This window comes from Chiloscyllium plagiosum, unplaced genomic scaffold (genome assembly GCF_037043375.1).
Source record: "Chiloscyllium plagiosum isolate Xiang-an unplaced genomic scaffold, Cpla_swu_hap1 HiC_scaffold_19, whole genome shotgun sequence".
Classification (NCBI taxonomy): Eukaryota; Metazoa; Chordata; class Chondrichthyes; order Orectolobiformes; family Hemiscylliidae; genus Chiloscyllium; species Chiloscyllium plagiosum.
The window spans coordinates 30,715,733-30,737,011 of record NW_028270157.1 but is presented as its reverse complement, the minus strand read 5'-3'; the positions used below and the strand labels follow the sequence as shown (position 1 = coordinate 30,737,011).

The window sequence follows — 21,279 nt, the reverse complement described above, 5'->3', positions numbered from 1 at the left end:
GCTCAGGACCACAGTGACCGTCAGAGCAGCCTGCAAGTGATTACCTCCCAGTCCTTTCAGTTGTAGGTCCTCTTCGAAAGTAAGTTTCCATAGGAGCTTAAAAATGTGTTGCTGGAAAAGCGCAGCAGGTCAAGCAGCATCAAAGGAGCAGGATGCTGCCTGACCTGCTGCGCTTTTCCAGCAACACATTTTTAAGCTCTGATCTCCAGCATCTGCAGTCCTCACTTTCTCCAAGTTTCCATAGGACCCAACCTCCAGCCCACTCAGAGTTGCCTCCTGCATTGACATTCAGCCAAGTGAAGGCAGGTGCAGTGCAGCACTCCGTTGCCTTCTGTCATGGGGTAATGCTGGTCATTGCCATTGCACCCAGGTGTCTGGATTTTACCCTTCCACAGGCTGTGGCTGCTGGTGATGTTGCTCTATCCTTCAGCACTAGAACCTCCTTAACTATATGATGGCCAGAAGTCGGGTAGGTTTGTTCCAAGCCACAGCAATATCATCTTCCGATGATTTGCCAGTGATCCATCTTGGCAGCATTTTATAATCTTCTCTCCAATCCTCTCCATTAACCTCTGCAGAACTGTGAACCTGGCTTATGTCTTGCCCTGATCTCTGCCTTACTCCACCATGGTGACCTTTTCAGTGCAAGACATTCATGTGAAGTGTGGGATTGCCCATGTCAGGGGTAATTGAAACACATTCATACACTTTCCTGAAATCCGTAATGAGCTTCCCTCAGTAAGTTCGAACACCAATCGTTCTAGCCTTGCCCTGGCATCACAAACCTGCCACTGACCCAACCTCTGCTATGAGAAAACTGAAGGTCTCAGTCTTGTAAAAGGTTACCCTCCATCATCTTGGCTCCTTACGGTTTGCAGCTCTGTCTCTATATTCCATCTATATCTTGGACATCACAAGATGCCCATAGCCCACAATGTACAGCAGTTCCATGCCTTTGTGAGATCCCACTAAAAGCAACCATCCTCCCTGCCGTTAACTTTTAAAGCTCTGAATGCACTTTGTTTTTGTCTGCTGACACTGAATCACTTTTTATTTGAGTTTATTTTAGGAAAGACAGATGGATGCCTTATAAATCAGGCAGCACCAAAGGTGTAGTGTGCCCATCTGCCAGTATCCACAGGCAAATTCCTTGTTTTGGCAAAGGGAGATTGACATTAACAAAAAAACACTTATGTCGCAAGCATGAAATGTAAAGGCTTTACTAATCATGTTGCTAAGAATGGCTATCCAGAGATATTCAACTTAGTATCATCCTGAGCAATGGTGTATGAAAGAAAACTCATCAACATGATCAATAGATGGCAATGTCTAATTGTCTGCATCCACTGAAATATCACTAAAGCTATCTACAGGTGCTGGCATGACGACCTGACAAAGATCTTAAAGAATCCATCTTAATCAGCTTTCTATCAGCAAGTAGTCCAATGCAGAGCTGTGCCATCTGTCACACGTACAACTGTATATAAAATGAAGCAAATGTCTGGAACAACCAATGACCATATGAATTTGCTGTAACCTCAAAACATGCTTTTGCCTTCTTCCAGACATTGTGGTAGCCTACCTGCATTAGAGTGGTAAACAGGGCTGTGATACACACCTCATGCAGCACTACAATTTTAGCAGCCATCAAGTGAAATGGTTGCTGGGTTGATCCATAACTTGCCCACAGAAACATGCTCATGGACTGTATAGTTATGTACCATTCTTTGCTTTTTCCCTTTTTCAATGGGTTGGAGTGACCAAGGAGCTTTTCCAGAACTGTGAGTAGGTCCCCAGAACCACTATCTTGATTTAACAACACCACATTTAACTTCCAACTACATATAATTTTCCAATTCCAGCACCTATCCAAATTTGCATTTGGAACTAAGTGTAATTGTGAGATTGAGTTTACCATTAAGAGATTATGTAGAAAGTGCATACCACTTGAATTGAGAAACACACCTATGTAAAACCATTTACCACATTGCTTAGTCAGAAATTATAGTCTATTTAAAAACTACTGCAAGAAGTTAGTCCACTTACCTCTTGATAAATCTCAATATGTTGGCCATTGTGGACTTGTTTAGAGCACGTAGGAAATTCTCTAATGCAGCAGGAGTCAGGAGGCCACTCCATTTCTGTCATTTCCAACCAATCTGAAAAGTATGCCACTCCGCAACACTTGAACTGGGAAAAGTAAAATTGATAGCACTCTAAGCTTCTTGAAATGTTTCTATTAAACTTGATACTCAATGATTTTTTACTGAAATAAAATGTTATACATTTTGTTCCATCTCAAACAAACCTCTCAATTGTAATAAAGTTTGTATTCAAAACACAGCAGGGAGTTTCTGACACAACAAATTCTTAAACCATAATAAATGATCTGATTATTTATTTGGTGCAAATTTGCATTCCCCAGTACTGCAAATGAAACATTAATTACACTTCAAAAGTGGTTCATTGTGGAACCAGATTGGTTGCAGCAAAGAGAAGTTTCAGCAGATTTATTATGTCCATCTTGGCAAAGCAACTAGGCTCGTCCCATTCTCCAGTTAATACCCTGTTTCAGTGGAACCTTTTCCTCTCCAGATAATTATCCTGCAATGGGGAACAGTTTCCCGCTATCCACTTTACCCATATCACTCAATTTTTGAAAACTTCTATCAAATCTCCTGGCATCCCTTTCTTCTCTTATGTTGAGCAGCTCCAGCTTCCTTAATCCATCCATGAATAATTATCATAATTCTTTTCTACACTCTTTAATACCTTCACATAATTATTAAAAAGGTGTAATGGCCAGACCAGTTCTTTACAAATGTTAACTATCAATGCCTTCATATTCTCCTGTCTATTTACATTTACAAGATCTCACATGCCTTGTACTGCATTCTCAATCTGGTCTGCACATTCAAAGATTTGTGCACACATACCTCCTCGTCCTTCTGATTCAACCAGTCTATGTCTCCTTTCTACCAATCTCCTTCTCATGGTTCATAATATTTCAAAGATTTTGGTGAACTGCAAATTTTGAAATGTGCACTGCAATCCCAAGACTAGGTCATTAATATAGATGGAGAAAGATAATGGTCTGAAACCCAACTCCTGTGAAATCCCCTGTATACTTTCCTCCAATCCATAAAAGAAAGTTTACAACTACTATTTCCTAAATCATTCAACAGACTTTGATTCTGGGTTGCCAATGTCCTTTTCATTCCATAGGCTTTAACTTTGCTGACAAACTTGTTTCATTGCACGTTATTAAACACATTTTGGAAGTCTACATACAACAATTATTCCGTCCTAACCTCTTCAAAAGGCTCATTGCTCACCCAATTTTCTTTTGTTCAGCTCCTTAGGTCACTTTTAAAATTAAAGGAGCTATGCAAGTTCAGTTTGTTGCTATAACACTGTAGTCTCTGACACAAATTCACAATTAGTAAACCTCAATGTAAATATTTTATGGCAAATTTGATGTGAAAATGATAGCAAGAAGCCTTTCATTCAAAACCAAAGAGCAAATATATCTGATTTTGTTTTCTCTCATCAGGTTAATCAAATTCTAAACTCACACTTTAATGTTTGCATTCTCATTTTCAAATCTCTTCACTGTTTCATCTCTCTATCTCTCCAACCTTTTCCAGGCCCAACCCCATGTGATGATCTTAACCCCTTTAACTGCATGTGCTTCATCCTTGGTGACCATACCATCAGCTGCCAAGGCTCTAAGCTCTGAAATTGTTTCCCAGAAGGTATTTCACCTCTTAATGTTTCTTGTATTTTTTAAAATGCTTCTTAAAACCATCTGCCCTAATATCTCCTGATGTGGCTCACTGTCAAACTTTGTTTTGTAATGCTCCTGTGAAGCACATTTGAACAGTCTATTCTATTGAAGGTGTTATTGTTGAGGTTGAAAACAAGTGAATAGTTTTTAGTCTCTCCTTTTTCAACTTAACTCTCCCATAAATAATACAAAATGCAATTAGCACTTTGGAAGAATGTAATAACAATGCCTTCAACTTTTTAAAAAACATAATTTACCTGTAAGATATCAGCTGTATTCTAACTAATTATTCATTCATAAATTGAACATAAAAAAGAATGTAAAATAATTCACAAAAGCACTTTTCATAAAAGGATAAAATTTCTAAAGTCTGCATTTAGATTCCATTATCATAAAATAATTCTCACTTTCTTTTCTGCTCAGTGCTCTTCCAAATTGACAGTAATGGGTCTGCCATTAGCGAGCAGCACACTCCAGACAGAAAATGTAGTTTACAAAGCATATAAACACATGTATCATTAAAGAATATCGCATCCCACCACACAAGCAAACTTAACAGTAATACTAATAGACTAAATGTCAAGTTGTAAAATCTACCTCCTTCTGAAAGAAATTCCAGGCATGAGTTAACCACTGGTACCTGGCCATACCATAATGAGACATTCTAGTCTTCAGCTCAAGCACATCAGACCTTTGAATGGAGATCTGAAATAAAGAATGACCTCTTAGTGACATCATTATAATTAAACTGTGACTTTTAGGATTAGTATGGCAAAGTGTAAAATATCAACCACATAGCACATACCAACATCTTGATAAAAAGTTCAATGATGTCGGCTCCAGATAATTCTGATACATATAAACCAGAACATGTGTGTTGCAGGCACGAGGTTTAAGAGCACACATTTATTAGTCTAGACTCAATAGCATGCATTGTCTTTGTAAATTCTCATTTCTTTGTTTGCCTGCCATTCTTTTCATGTAGAGGGCACACTACCATGACCTGTTTAAACTGTCCTCTTCCAGGAGACTTAGTTCCCTCCTATTCACTATGAAGTATGACTTGAAATTGTCCCTCTCAGAAGTGCAGTCAGTGGTTCAATACAACAAAGCTCACCCCAGACATGAATTGTCTGCTTTCCCCAGAATTCCATGGACTACTCTCCTGACCATTACTGACCAAACCATCAGGACTGAATTGGTAGGACAGCCCAAACAGACCAGACTAAAGTATCAAAGTACCCCGATTGGTCGACCCATAAGCCCTAAAATACTTGCAATTGACCTGCAAAGTTAATTGTGGCCCAATCCCTGTACTGCATGGATACAATCCTCAGACTGTGGTAGAATCAAATGCCTGAATGACCATGGCCATCATCCTGAGCTGGAATAGGATGAGCGCCTGACTAACTGGTAGTACCTGTGACTGACTACTGCCTTCTTCATTCCACTAAGTACTGCTACCCTTTGATTTTCACAAATCACTATTTTCTTCAAGTACATGCAATCCCTTTGCTGCATAAACTGCTGGCATGTGCTGCGGGTCTGATGTTGACATATTATCGTTCCATTCAATGAGGTGTTCACCCCTATCTGACCAATGGGTTGAATGTTCAGTATTTTCAACCATCACAAGCTGCCTACCTCCTCCACTGCACTGAAAAGTAATGGAAGTCAGAGATCAGTAGTCTGTAACTGAGCACTGAAGACATTGCTTTCTTTGTGTGCTATGTGACCTTCACAGAGGCTGTCAGCCTGTATGTCAGTGCTGAAGTCAGGAAGAAATAAAAATAGAAATTGCTGGAGAAGTTCAGCAGACTGGCAGCATCTCTGGTGAGAAATCAGAATTAACAAGTCCAGTGACCCTCCAGAGAGCTGATAGTACCTAGGAGAAGATGGTATATGTGCTGACAACAAGAGATGTGGGCTTAGAAAACAATGTGAAATAGACAGGGGATGGCAGCCTTCAAGTAAGTGCAAAGTGAGTGAATGCTAAGAAATCAAGTTAAGAACCATTAGATGAGTGTGTGGATATCAACTGCATAGATGGATTTGTCTTTCTGCAAGGAAAATTAACCATCAGAACCATGCAGGTCAAAGGTGACCCTGAGCTCCAAAGTAAAATACTGAAGAGCTGAGGGGTGTGTGAGTTGGACTGAAAGCAAGCACAGTGATGAGGCAAGGCTGGTAGTTGGCTGATTTTTGTGCATGCAAAGTAATGGAGGATGGTGAACATGTTGAATGCAAAGGCATCTGAAGAGGAAGTTGCAAGATTACTAGGACAATAACTCAAAAAAGCTGCAACCACCAGGAACCTACTCTGAATTACTTGTCGGGAATTTGCACCTTTCAGTTTCTCAATGGAAGACAGTAATGTTCTAAGTGGGAGGAAAACAAGGTGAATGGGAATTTTAATTAGATGGAAACACATGGAAGTAAGGGAGTCATCTCTCCAGGGAAAGATTCTGAAGTTACCATTTAAACCTCAAGGGGAAAACTTTTCTTGACAACAAAAATCTGAATCTTTTCATTCTTGACAAACTTTAATATCTTTCTTGTCATTACCCTTGCTACATCAAGAAGGGAATAATTTCCACCCATGTTAAAGATTGAACTGGCAATATATATATTTAAGGCCACAATTCTCCATATAGGAAATATTCATTTCTTGTGTGTCATCACAGGAAGGTATTGGAGAAAAACTAATTGACCGTTGAATTACTTCTGCAAGTCTAGAGTGTCTCAACCTCTTGTCATCTATAATAGTCTGGTAGGGACATGAGAATAGGCGGATTGCCAATCTCCAAGTTCACGTGATAAGGAGACTATAACTGAAAAGGAAAATAAAACCTAATTTTGAGTTGTCCATCAAGAGCCTGGGGTGATTTGCTTCTGATTTGCCAATTTCAGTTTGGCATCTGCTCAATAACTCCACCAGATGGCATAAATGAGAACAGAAGGTTACTGTGTGAGAAATCACATTACAAACTTATGCAGTGTAACTGCATAGTGCATTAGCTAGACACTGCATGCTGATGACATCTAGAAACAGATTTTAGATTTTATGATAAATATTTTGTTATTTACTTTATAATCATTTTACACTCAATTGTATGAATAACTAAATAGATTGTGAAGGAAAGTGTTTGCTAATTGGCAATATTTTTAAATCTGCAATTTACAGAAATGTCTATGCCAATTTCAGCATGGCACTTTATCTGACAAAGGTGTTATGGCATTTACTGAAGATTTTTTTAAAATAAAAAGCAGTACTTATTACATTCCAAAATTTCTTGTAAGTAAAAAATGAACTGCAGCAGCTACCAATTAAGAAACATCAGAGTAAATTTTGACTCCCAAGTTGCACAGTGCTATGACTTTTTTGCCGCTTGAGTTTAAAGGATTATGAATGCCTGGATTGTTTTCTTTTCTTTATAAGCTCAAATGCAAAGATATGTTATGGAACTTTTTTAAAAAAAGCAAGGCATTTCCTGGAAAACACTTGGTTCCAGATATTTGCTGATCCTGGTTGCTTGAATTTACTTTCAGGAAAACACCCCTTTTTTTTTAAAACTGTGTTTAAAGGCATTTGAAAGGTGTTTAGCAGACTCTGACTTTCATTTGGAGAAAGCCTGTAAAAGAACAAGCAAATCAGCCTGGGTCTCTTATTGCTGAAGCACCTTTGTGATGAAACCTGATTGCCCTCTTGAAGAGCAATGGAAGAAATCTTGGAAATATATTTCCTGAGCAAGCTGCTTCTGCCAAGATCCCAGAGACAACTGGGAACGTCAGACCAACAGCCATCTGTACATTTCAAAGTTTATTCTTTTAATCTTAATAACTAAGATTTATTGACTGTGTGTGTGTGTGTGTGTGTGTGGGGGGGGGGGGGGGGGGGTTATTTAGAGAGGTTAATCTTTATGTTTGCATTTTCAAACAAAGTCCATCAACCATTTTTGCATTGTCTTTGACAAAGTTCTGTTTATAATAAATCTTACTTCTGAGCTCATTTAAGTATAATACACATATAGCATTTGATTGGCCGTATCAGAAACCGGATAAAACAATTAAAATTATGTTGTGCCCTAATAAGTAGTTGAACTAACAAAAGACAACACACTTTGCTCAACCTAGTCAGAACAACAGATGGATGTCAAAGACAACTGAAGACCTGTTATGCTTTGCTCACATGATTTTATTGGAATATTGTGTGCAATTCTGGTCTCCTTCCTATCGGAAAGATGTTGTCAAACTTGAAAGGGGTCAGAAAAGATTTACAAGGATGTTGCCAAGGTTGGAGGATTTGAGCTATAGGGAGAGGCTGAACAGGCTAGGGCTGTTTTCCCTGGAGCTGAGGGGTGACCTTATAGAGGTTTATCTTTGAGGAGAAAGTGAGGTCTGCAGATGCTGGAGATCAGAGATGGAAATGTGTTGCTGGAAATGTGTTGCTGGATTCCTGAAGAAGGGCTAATGCCCGAAACGTCAATTCTCCTGTTCCCTATATGCTGCCTGACCTGCTGCGCTTTTCCAGCAACACATTTCCATCTCTTATAGAGGTTTACAAAATTATGAAGGGCATGGATATGATAAATAGACAAAGTCTTTTCCCTGGGGTCGGGGAGTCCAGAACTAGAGGGCATAGGTTTAGGGTGAGAGGGAAAAGATATAAAAGAGACCTATGGGGCAACTTTTTCACGCAGAGGGTGGTATGTGTATGGAATGAGCTGCCAGAGAATGGCGTGGAGGCTGGTATAATTGTAACATTTAAGAGGCATTTGGATGGGTATACAAATAGGAAGGGTTTGGAGGGATATTGGCTAGATGCTGGCAGGTGGGACTAGATTGGGTTGGGATATCTGGTCGGCATGGACAGGTTGGACCGAAGAGTCTGCTTCCATGCTGTACATCTCTATGACTCTATGACTGTGACTCTATGATTCAGATGTTACCTGACACTTCTTTAGCCAGTACTATGACTGCAGCCAGCATTCACTGGTGGGTTTTAGACCATGCAGTCTATATTTAACCTACAGTGAAAATGGTTATGCATCATAACATCACCAGGATGCAACTTTGCCATGTAGTTTACCACAAAAACACATCCACATGCCCCCTGGGCCCCTATTTTGAGGTAACCAGTCCTCCCTTGCCTGAATTATTCTGGATTCTGGATTAGTGGTGCTGGAAGAGCACAACAGTTCAGGCAGCATCCGAGGAGCAGTAAAATCGACGTTTCGGACAAAGGCCCAATTATTCTGGAGTTGGGAGAAAGGGAAGGAATGGTTTGGAGACATCGTTAAAACCCTGCCCTCCCTCATGTTTAACCCCTGGCCTCATCCATTCCAGTCAGGAGAATGAGGTTAAAATTAGGTCTCTTATTTGATGTAATCTGACTGGTATTTAATCATCAGCTAACCAGAACAAATTATGTTATCTACATACAACCAAGTAAGGAAGATTTTTTAAATCCAGCTGAAACAAGCAGATAGCTTATCATCTGAATGATTAAAGCATGAACAATGTAGCACTTCTCTGGTACTGCACTGAATGATGCTTAATTTTAAATAATGCCTTCACCCCAAACGGAGCAAAACGCATCCTGCTACTCCAGTGTGCAACTTCTACTTTCCACACAAAAAAACCGTCTGAGTTTACCCTCTGCCAATGAGATTCTTGGTTTCACTTTTGCACATGTTGTTAGGAATAGGCAGAACTTGTCAAACTGAATTTTAAAAATTTGTTCTTGGAATATTCATTCTGGGCTCATTATTAACAAAGTCAACATTTATTGACTATCTCTCATTGCTTTTTGAGAAAGTCACTTACAGCTTGAAAAACAAAAGACTTCCATCAATTGCAATAAGACTTGAACCATGAACTCAGGAGCAAATTGCTGCAACACTTGATCCACCAGCACTATTTCAGTAGGGTTATGAGTCACACACATATTTACCCAGTTCAGTCACAGAATAAAAGGTAGACTTGAGAATTGTTTAGCAAATGATTTGGATATCTGTTGTACTATCACCATTTCATTTCTATAGAGTTTCTTCATTAACTTTGAGGTGTAAATGTCTTTCAAATGAATGCTCCCAGAGACACAAAAGCAAACATTTACATTTCCATGAACGAATGCATGTAACTAGAAAATCATTCCAGACAACAACCATGGGCACAGTTGAGATAGCAGGCAATTTTCTCATTTTGTGTGTTACTTGTTGGAAATTGGCCAAGATTAAATAGTTCACTTTATTTGTACGGGATAGCATTGCATGTCGAATAAAAACATAACTTGCATTATCCCAGTTGCTTAAATAACTCTTACTCTGTTATAGAAAATATAGGCCATAGGTGAAGTTTCAGAATCTGGCTAATTCACAGTTCTCATCAAATTGATGAGTTGTAAATTCATTTGTGGGAATTAAACATACAGACACCGAATTAGATGATAGGGTTCAATGTACAAGTCTACATTGGTTGGAAGTCTTGCCTTTTGACATTACAAATCCAAAGAAGAGACTTACATTTTCCATTTAATTACAGAATTTTAATCTATTGTCCTCTACAAAGACTTGCAAAATTATCACATGCTGCCGCACCAAGTTGTTTTTTTGATTTGGAAGGTGATATTATTATTTTAATATTTCGAATTCTGTCAAAAGGTATGGAGGGAATTGGTGTACATTTGTAGAGTTGAAGCCCAAAAGTTCCAGAAATGCAGAGGTCTTCCTGAACTTAACTTCATTAGACTATTTTGTGCCATTCCCCACATGGCAACTGACAGGATTGAGGGGCTGTTTACTGCTCAGGATAGAAAGACAGTGACAGAAACCTGCAGACTAGGATAGCTGAGCACTTTCCTCAGCAATCGCTAAAAACTTGTACCTAATGGACTGAGAGATGGTGGGAAGCAATATGGGAGGACAAAGTGTTGGGTGAAAGATCTAGGGAAGGGAGAAATCAATGGAAGAGATCGCAATACTGCAATCACAGTGAATGTTTATAGGAAAGAGGAGTGGATAGGAGAGTGAGGGTGGTTGCAGAAGAGAATGGTGAGAAAAATTGTGATGGAGAGAGTGATTGCAGTGGAGACAGTGAGAGACCACAGCAGATTTGTGGCTGGGGATGTTGAGAGGGAGAGATGGGAAGAAAGATTTGGAGTTGAGATGCATTTACTGATGCATCTAGCATTTCCCACATCCTTCAGGTGATAACTTTCCTGAGCTCTACAAGATGTGTTTATGGCAGGCTGGTTTGTAACCTTTAACTCAAATATTGGAAATGATCAACTTGGATCTATGAAAAGTTGCTGCTTTATACAAAGCTGAATTTTAAAACATTCTCTTTCAAATGTGCATAAAATGATGAAGTTATTCCAACCAAATTTGTTTGCTAGATGCACATGAAGCAACAGCCAAATCCTGTGCAAATGAAATAAAGAAGCACCCAAACAAATGTAAAAGATAAGTTCACAAGGCTAATGAAGGTTTGAAATGCTCTGCACCAGTTTAGAAATCTGAGATTATATTTCATAATCTTAAAACAAAATTCACATTTAAAATCATATTACTAACACATGGTAATAATTAAAATTAGTTGGTGTTAGAAGTATTTTATACATAAATGCTTTCAACAGACAAATTTCTCAAGCTAATGAAATACTGTGGTAGAAAAATTGGAACACTGAATAAATGAACATGGATCAAATAATAATCATTAAATAATAAAGGTGGTGGCTTTTCAATTCTGAATTATTAGGAATTCATGACTAGCTAAATAAGTTCTCTAGTTAAATCCGTAGCTGGCATTTTATCAACATGCCATTGTCTCATTGCAAGATCCAATTGGACGTTCCTTGTCTATATGGGTGGACAGTGGAACCATGTCTGAGGTATTATCAGTGGCAGCTACTTAAGAAGCTACTGCCAAGAATGCCACTCCATGAAGAAGCTTTCCTCTCCAACTTATTGATCCATACAAAGGGATGGTATCCTCCCTAGCTTTGGCAGCATGACCAATGGAGGTGGATATTGCTGAGGTTGCCTCCATGTTGAGGCTCTGTTAAAGGGCTGGAGATAATTTTCTTTTAGTGTTCCATGATAGGCAGTCCCTGGTGATGGAGGGGTGAATGCTGAAGGCATGTCATGCCTTGAAGAGACAGTGGTGGCCATTGTCACTGTTGGGGCTATCTAGACCCTTCTGTGGGAAGCTCTATAAAGTTCTCAGTAACAAAGGAAAGATGGAAAGTCTAGCCTCCACTTCCTGGGAAGCTGCATTTATATCGTTGGAATATTGCTTGGTGAGGGCCATTCTAATACCAGTAAAATGCTGTTGGGGTAGCTTCATATGGTCATTAAAAAGCTAATTACTTTAATTGTCACTCAATCTTATTTCGCAGGCAACTGAACTGTTGCTGTTGCTGCCTTTTGAACTATCTTGCAATAGAAGGTCACAGGATTTCCATCCTTGTGCTGTTTTAGCTGCCTATGTCCAAATTGTAGCATGCTACCAAAACTAACAATTCTGTCCTTTGTAATACACTTTTTGACTGTGTTTTGCTTCAACATACAATGAACAAATGCATTTGAAGAAAAATGATAAATGTTTTTTAAACACAAAGTAAAACTATTATCCACCATAATTTGTCACGTAAGGCAGTTTGACATTTCAATTTCCTTACAGCTACTACTACAAAATCAAGTTATTGAATCTCAAACAGTACATGTATGCTTTGATATTAAATGTTAAATGTTTGCAGTAGATATTCTACAGTGTATAACATTTTGTATTTCACTATGTAGATAATTTGATGAACTATTCTGATAAAATGACAGGTTGTTGTGATAAAATGGTTTTGTGCCATACTGGAATATCTTATTCAACCATTTCTATGCACATATATGATTTTTTTTCATTTTGAATCTCACGAATCATATGAAACTAAATGGTGATTTTTTTGGCAGAGGAATTCACATATAATATCAAAGAGGACATTAATTTGTTCCAAGTTCAGAATGAACAAACTTTTTATTGAGCTATTAAAAATGGATGGGATTAACAATAGTGAACATGCTTTCAGCCTTTGGTTATAGTGCAACAACTAATTGTAAGTAAACAACATCTTCATCTCATGCACTTCAATGTCAAACTACATCCTCATTTATTTTAATTCTTATTTATCATCAGACTCAAAGTTTCAACATAAAGGGGCAGTGAGGTGTTGGGGTGGACACAAGGTAAGAATATTATATATAAGAGGGCAGCAATTTGAGACAAATCTGAATCCACGTTTCATGGTATAAAATTTACCTGGGAAAGCTAGTGTAGAGTGAGAAGATGATAGCTCCTATTTGTACCCTAGGTCAAAAGACTACATTAGGAGTGTATTTGAGGCTAATCTGATTCTTATAATGCATACCAGTTACATTTTATTACCAAGTTTCCCTTCATGGAAAGTTTTTGTAAAACGTGGTTCTCCTTTTCAGTCCAATTTGTGAGGCATGATATCATTTCAATTTTCTATTATACAGATGGGCTTGTGTTCCTTTTAAACCTGTACAACCACAGGTTTTACACAATGATGTAGTCTTTGTAATTTGGGAAGGAATCCATGCTTTTATACCAAGTTTCCAAAGATTCTATGGGAATTTCACATTCAGTTTCTGCATACGTGTCTAGATAACAATTACCGTCGCTTGCTACAAAGTTAATCTTTCTTTACATGCTTGGCCTATCTCTGCTGACGTCAAGTGGAACTCCCCATCATCTCTATTACTAATGCTATTTCATAATGGATCACTGATCTCTAGAGAAATTGTGTAAATGGATGTTCAGGCTATTTCACCAGAAATTTCATGGATGATCCACCAGAGTTAGAAAAGGAAATTGAAAAATGTCAATAGAGAAGCTTAGGGCACTAATTTTTCATTCTCTCTTTCTCTCTCTCTCTCTCTCTCTCCATATCACCCTACCCACCGCACCTGCCCCCCCCCAAAAAAAAAGTCAATTCTACAGCAAAAAAAGTCTCTAATTTAACTTTCTAATTATTGCCACTGATGAAATTAGGAGACAGAGTGAGAGATGAAAACACTAAAGGAGAAGGACATGCAGAGAAATAAGGGAAAGCAAGTAGATAATGAGAGTAATTTTAACCTCCCTGCCTGAGTGGTAATCAAGAAGAAAGCAATACTTTTTATGGATTCCACTTTATTTTAGCAATTTGAGGGGATTATATAATGGACAGATAACTTCCTCTGGCAGCTTATCATCCATTTAGCACTGCTCAAAATTGTCCTCCAGTGTAATTCTTCATCCTGACCTGAATTCTTTTTAACATTTGCTAAAATTGGAAAGCCAATAACGCCAGCTTGAGTAAATTGGGTAGGAGAAATGGAGGGGAGATAATTGAAGGGACCTGTAGCTCTCACCATGCAAGAAGTCAGAAACAGTTAGCAGTGGATACAATTAAGGATTGGTAGTGGAATGAAGAGGAGGAGGATTATGGGTTGAGTAGGTCACACAAAGACAAAGCAATATGGAGAATTTCAAAAAACTCAAAGGACAAGAGGAAGTATAAGTGATAGAGTGAGATAATTAGAAAGGAGGTCTGGGATACACACATTTTCATCCCAACCATGACCAGAAACAGAACTTGTCATTCTCAGTTCTTGATCTGCCACTCCATTACACCTCCAACTGAAAAAAAAAGAACTCAGATGATGCAAAGAGAAACAAATGTATTCAGGAAGAGAAACTCAAGAGCGAAGAACAACAGACAGGAGCAGAAGCCAAAAGGCAAAGTGATGAAGGCAACAAAGGCAGTTTATAGATGGAGTGTATCTATTTCTCTAAAATAAATAGTTCATTTGTAAAAAGATGCAGAATCAACTGTAATCTTATCACTCATTTAATGCGGTAATCATTTCAACATGTAGTTTCATTACTGAAGCTTTTTCTTAGCTATTCATTCTGGAAATTAAAAATACTGAAAATATCTGAAAACAGGTTTAAAAGACAATATGAAATGTAATAGAATGAGAGAAATGAAAAGGAAAACACAAAATAGTTCCAAAGTTTCTGTATCAGTTGAAAGTACACGATAAGAAAAAGTAATAGGAGCATAGGTAGATCATTTGGTGTCTCAAGCCTGCTGTGCCATACAATAAGACCACAACTGAGCTGATTCTGAATCTTAATTCTAACTTCTTGCCTGCATCAACAAATGCTTAACTCCATTATAGATCAAAATCTGTCTAACTCAGCTTTGATTGTGCTCCCAGGAGGACCAGTTCCAAAAACGCACATCTCAGATGGCCTCCTTCTTCAAGGACCGCAATTTCCCCCCTGACGTGATCGACGATGCCCTCCACCGCATCTCTTCCACTTCCCGATCCTCCGCCCTTGAACCCCGCCCTTCCAACCGCCACCAGGACAGAACCCCACTGGTCCTCACCTACCACCCCACTAACCTCCATGTACAGCACATCATCCGCCGTCATTTCCGCCACCTCCAAACCACCAAGGATATATTTCCCTCCCCTCCCCTATCAGCATTCCGTAAAGACCACTCCCTCCGTGACTCCCTCGTCAGATCCACACCCCCCACTAACCCAACCTCCACTCCCGGCACCTTCTCCTGCAACCGCAGGAGGTGCAAGACTTGTGCCCACACCTGCCCTCTCACCTCCCTCCAAGGCCCCAAAGGAAACTTCCATATCCGCCACAGATTCACCTGTACCTCCACACATATCATCTATTGCATCCTCTGTACCCGATGTGGCCTCCTCTATATTGGGGAGACAGGCCGCCTACTTGCGGAGCGTTTCAGAGAACACCTCTGGGACACCCGGACCAACCAACCCAACCACCCTGTAGCTCAACATTTCAATTCCCCCTCCCACTCCACCAAGGATATGCAGGTCTTTGGACTCCTCCATCGTCAGACCACAGCGAAATGACGGTTGGAGGAAGAACGCCTCATCTTCCAGCTAGGAACCCTCCAACCACAAGGGATGAACTCGGATTTCACCAGTTTCCTCATTTCCCCTCCCCCCAGCCTGTCTCAGTCAAATCCCTCGAACTCAGCACCGCCTCCCTAATCTGCAATCTTCTTCCCGACCTCTCCGCCCCCACCCCAATCTGTCCTATCACCCTCACCTTGACCTTTTTCCACCTATCACATTTTCGACGCCCCTCCCCCAAGTCCCTCCTCCCTATCTTTTACTTTAGCCTGCTGGACAAACTTTCCTCATTCCTGAAGAAGGGCTAATGCCCGAAACGTCGATTCTCCTGTTCCCTAGATGCTGCCTGACCTGCTACGCTTCTCCAGCAACACATTTCCATCTCTGATCTCCAGCATCTGCAGACCTCATTTTCTCTTCAATAAGCCAGCTTCTACCACTCCCTTGGATTGAGAATCCCAAAAGATTAATGGTCCTCAAAGAAAACAAAATCTCATAAATAAGAAACTTACGTTGAAACTTTGCACCCAGTTCTAAGTTCCCTGATGAAGGGAAACATTCTCTTCGCATCTACATTGTCAAAACCCCTCAGAATCCTGCATGTTTCAATAAGATCACCTTTCATACTTCTAAACTATACTTTGCTGCAAACTTCCTCCCAAATTTTTGAAATGCTTTCCTGAAAATATATGCATACTCCTCAGCACAGATGCAAAAGTAGTGTGCAACACGTAATAAAATGAATGTGACTATAAATTGTGTAATATAGACCATGGGATCTTTGGAGAACATTTTTTTAGGTGAAGAGTTTAAATGTTCTATTAAAATGTTAAGTAATCAATATAAATTTGATTTTAAAACATCCAATTGGTACTCACCAAATAATCCTGATCATAGCTCCATATTCCACAGGCTAGTTCCACACAGAATATTACAAGTAGGATACCAAAATACTGTGAAAACATAACAAAGATTTATTTTGCATGGCAAATAATGTAGTTGAATTATTTTGATAAATATCTGAGTCACACAGATGGAAACAGTGTTAAACAATGTATCAAATTGCCAATAGAACTTTCTGTTATTGTTTATTACAAAGTTCTTTCTTATGTATTTTTCCTAAATCAACCTGTTTAGAAATGTTATGAAACACGTCTGGAGCAGGTTTAATGTGAACCTAGGTCTCCTTGTTTAGAAGTACTGTGCCACAACCGCCTCATGTTGCTTTTTATACAATTTTCCACTAGGTGTTATTCTTTAAAACATGACAAAATGCAGTAACAGAAAAGGGAAGACCATGACCAAAATCAGATGAAGCAAATCAATAAGAATTAAATACAAGCATACTGATATTAGCTTTACAATTGTGAGCAATTTACAACAAGATCAGGCTCTCTCACCCCCAGAGAGGGAAACTACAAATTGTATCTCCCTAATCCGGCATGCTTTTGTCCAGAGACCTCCAAAGTCTGGCACTTGCAATTTTTCTGTCCATTTGGCACTCAAAGCAAAACTATCATTAGCAGCACAAAGACCGCACCACAGACTGCAGCTGGAAGTGTACTTGGGAATATATATAATTCTATCATTTTAAGTTGCATAGTACTTTTAAATTACCGACATTGACAGGTGACCTTTTTGGTCAGCAAACTGTCCATCTGTTGAAGGCTAGTTCCAAGGTTGCCAGATTAGAGGGGTACAAGCCATACCATACTACCAACAATTTCTGTGGCAGCAGCTTTTGCCCTCAATATTATGTTATTAGCAATGATATATCATTCTGGGGAGGTGGAAATTTCTTACACTAGTCATATGTACCAGAATTTAACTATATTGAACTAGTTTATCACTATTATTTATGCACAGAATTCCAATCTTGTATACCAGAAAAATATTCGAGGAGAAAGTGAGGACTGCAGATGCTGGAGATCTGAGCTGAAAATGTCTTGCTGGAAAAGCGCAGCAGGCCAGGCAGCATCCAAGGAGCAATTCTCCTGCTCCTTGGATGCTGCCTGGCCTGCTGTGCTTTTCCAGCAACACATTTTCAGCCCGTACCAGAAAAATATACCATGTATATCCCCCAGAAGTTTCAGATTTTAGAAACTTCTCAGTTGAAGATAAAGTACTTCTTTTTAACCACATGAATTACTGTAATATAGTGTGGTACTTATCACATTAATTTAGAAAATGCATGCAAAAGGAATTCAGGTTGATCTTAATACTCCGTACTACCCAAAATACATTTGTTATAAACTAAACCATATCAAAACAGCACACTAGTTGGATATTACAAGTTATCTCAATAAGATATTTTATATAATTTTAAAATTTATTTAGTACACTAATAGGTCTCACTAAAGTCTAAAAAATGTACAAACATCAAACTCCAGAAATTAAGCTTCAGAAATCCAGAACTTACGTGCATCAGATCTGCTCAATTTGAATGAAATCAAATTAGGTTTGATCACTCTAGGAAACTGGACAACATGTAATTCTCCTCACTTATATTGTCATTTTATGAGGTTAATATAAATCATCATGATATAAATTATCACATGGCTCTGATATCAGGACCAGAAGTCAGAACATGGAGAGAGAAAGGTCTTACACACTACAACAGGGAGCTGTGTTTGATAACCTACTATACAGATGTAAATAAAGCAGTTTTACAGCATGTAAGGAGTTGAAGAGCCTTACAGATAAGGAGCAAGTAGCCTCAGGGACAACATACATGCAGACATCAATAGCCTAGGAATTCTCCAGACAGGCATCTCAATCTGCATGCGGCAGAATTAGCTTAATGTGCAAGGTGAAGCACAGTGACAACTAGGGTAAAAACCTCCAAAACCAGGATCCAAAGTTAAAACAGAGTCCAAAGATGTAGCTATAAAGGAAAGACTCTGAAGGCAGGACAGGAGCTTGGAAGATATCAAGAAATATAAAAGATAGAAAAGAAGACTCCAAAAACAGGGAAAGGCCCCGAAAAGACTTAGATTTCAAGTCTACAGAGTAGCAAACGTGCAAAATGCAGGAAATCGAGCTATGGAATTAGCCATCCAAAAACAACAGAGTAGGACAGAAAAGTACAGAATTGGAACATTTTAACAGCAAGAAAGAATAACTCAAGTACTCACCCAGGTCAGTCAGACACGATAGTCCATAAGGATAGCAGCTTTGGTAGAGAAGATTCATTGCCAAAGTCTCAACTAATTGATAATATTGGTGGTTGGTAAATGAGGCCAGAGCGGGAGCCCTGGAAGTGGCCATTCATGTGCTCTGGAATGGCTTCAAAAAGAGCAGCACCCTCAAGTCAGGAGATTTTACACCTGTGGAGTGAACAGCTGGTGATGGCAAAAAAGGTGGAAAAAAATACAATGGACCGCGATCGATTGATTAATATGTCTCATCATGATTTAACCAGAAAAAAATTTTAGTAATAGAATGGGCAAGATTTAAACAGTGATCTCTGTATTTGGGAGAATTTGAAATGATTTATATCATCTAGCAAGATGTTGTAGGCTTGGAGCTTTGAAAGATTCAGGGGGAATGAGAGAGAGAGGGTGTGCGGAGCAGGGAGAGAGAGAGAGAGAGAGAGAGAGAGAGAGAGAGAGAGAGAGAGAGAGAGAGAGAGAGAGAGAGAGAGAGAGAGAGAGAGAGAGAGAGAGAGAAGGGGGATGAATCAGGGGGAAGAGAGAGAGAGATTAAATAATTAGAGACCGCATAGTAATTGGTGTGAGAGATGAGAAGTTGTTAGAGTTTCTACAATCAAATGAAGACTTGACATTAGAACAGACAATTCAATTCACTGCACATCTGAGGCCATTGCCAAAGTTGGGCAATACTGCAAAATAACATCATAAATTCTTGACACAGTCAATGGTAAATCACTCTCCTAAAAGCCCAACAAAATGCTAAAAAGAGCAGGAATCACATATTCAACCATATTAAGTTGTATAAAACGTGGCTGCAAACAGAAACATAATGCAATAAATGTCCAAGCTGAGTGTTAAGAGAGTGGCAGCTTGGAAGACTTTTAAAAATGATTGTAAGTAAACAACATCTTCATCTCAAAAACATCCTGCAAGAAGAAACTTTCCCAAAAAATGGAAATCATGGAACTAGGAAAATGGTCAAGAAGTTAAAGATACAGAACAAAAGGAAGCTAACATTCCTAAAGGAAACTGTAGAGAGAAAACAGATTCTGGACAATCAACTGTTTCTACACTAGCAGACAAATGCCGTGGTAGAAATCTGTGAAAGTCAAGCAAGCTAACATAAATTAGCAAGGTCCAGGAGGCACAGATCTTCATGGATAAACTGCCATGAAGCTTAGTCGGAAAAGATGAAATGTCAGTGAAACATTATGTACACTGATGAATCAGAATATCTCATTGTTGAGCAGAAACATACATATTTTTCTAGGCCTCTTAACTTGGAACCTGCACCTAATAACTTTGAATCGGACATTAAACAAGGCTTGAAATAATACTTGATTTAGCACACATAAATTATCTTTCTCCGTGTAAATGATAGTACCAAAATGTCTGGCAGAAACAACTCACATAAAAGGCTGAATTTTTATGAGGGGTGCCTGGACACAGATGCTGGAATAAAAAGCAGGTTCCAAGTCCACACTTTGCTGGCAAGAATACCTAACTGGGCACCTCGTGGCCTGCAATTAAATTAAAGATGGTGGGTGAACTCTTCATGCAGCTTCAGGATTAGAGTGGTGCTGGAAAAGCACAGCAGGTCAGGCAGCATCCGAGGAGCAGGAAAATCAACGTTTTGGGCTAAAGCCCTTCATCTTCACGCAGCTTGTCTGATCATAGGACCAGTGGCTCTAAAGTCTTCACAGAAGCATTGGAGAGATGGTCATTACTGAGGAGTGCAGAAAACACCAGACCTACAGCAGGTAAGTTAAGAAAAAGTTGAAAAAAATTCACAAGGCCAACGATCAGAGAGAAAGCCCTTCCAGGGAGGTCATGGGACCTGCAGTTGTTGCCATCCTTCCCAGTCTTCTTGACTCATATAGTTATGCTGTTGGCATCATTAGGAAGCCAACTTAGCCGGCAGATTAACCATGCAGAGAGATGTCAGGACACCACCTTTCAGAGGGCCTTATATATATGAATCAGCTGCCTAACTCCTTGGGGCGAGTGTCTCTCCACATCTTGTCCTGCCATTAGTTAAATGCCAAATAGTGCAATAGTCAGGGAGACACGGTAGGTAACATAGCGCCTAATGAGTTTGTGATTCCCCAAAAGCCTTAAAATCTTGGCCAGATAGTCAGCTTTTCTCAACATGGGTTGCTCATTTTGATGAATCTTTCTATTTTTTCATTATTCAATTATCTAGAAAATTGCATTATTAACTAGTTTTCTCATACTCAGATCACCAAGCAAAAAAGTTCTGAGGAAGGCTCACCAGACCCAAAACGTTAACTCTGATTTCGCTTTACAGATGCTGACAGACCTGCTGAGCTTTTCCTGCAATTCCTGTTTGTTTCTGATTAATTTACAGATGGATTTCCTT

At 39.2% G+C, this 21,279-nt stretch overlaps 1 protein-coding gene across 5 annotated transcripts in view; it reads right to left on the bottom strand.

Annotated features, from left to right (window-relative positions):
• The window catches only part of tspan12 (tetraspanin 12), a 57,010-nt gene that overhangs the window by 21,131 nt on the left and 14,600 nt on the right, over positions 1-21,279 (bottom strand). For all 5 annotated transcript variants that reach the window (XR_015760427.1, XM_043709606.2, XM_043709605.2 and 2 more), the window contains exons 5-7: positions 16,626-16,700; positions 4,385-4,492; positions 2,047-2,190 (exon numbers count right to left, since the gene is read on the bottom strand). Coding sequence is in view for 4 of the 5 variants with exons in the window: in XM_043709606.2 (XP_043565541.1) it covers positions 2,047-2,190; positions 4,385-4,492; positions 16,626-16,700 (327 nt within the window). In the remaining variant the exon portion in view is untranslated. The remainder of the gene's footprint in view (positions 1-2,046; positions 2,191-4,384; positions 4,493-16,625; positions 16,701-21,279) is intronic.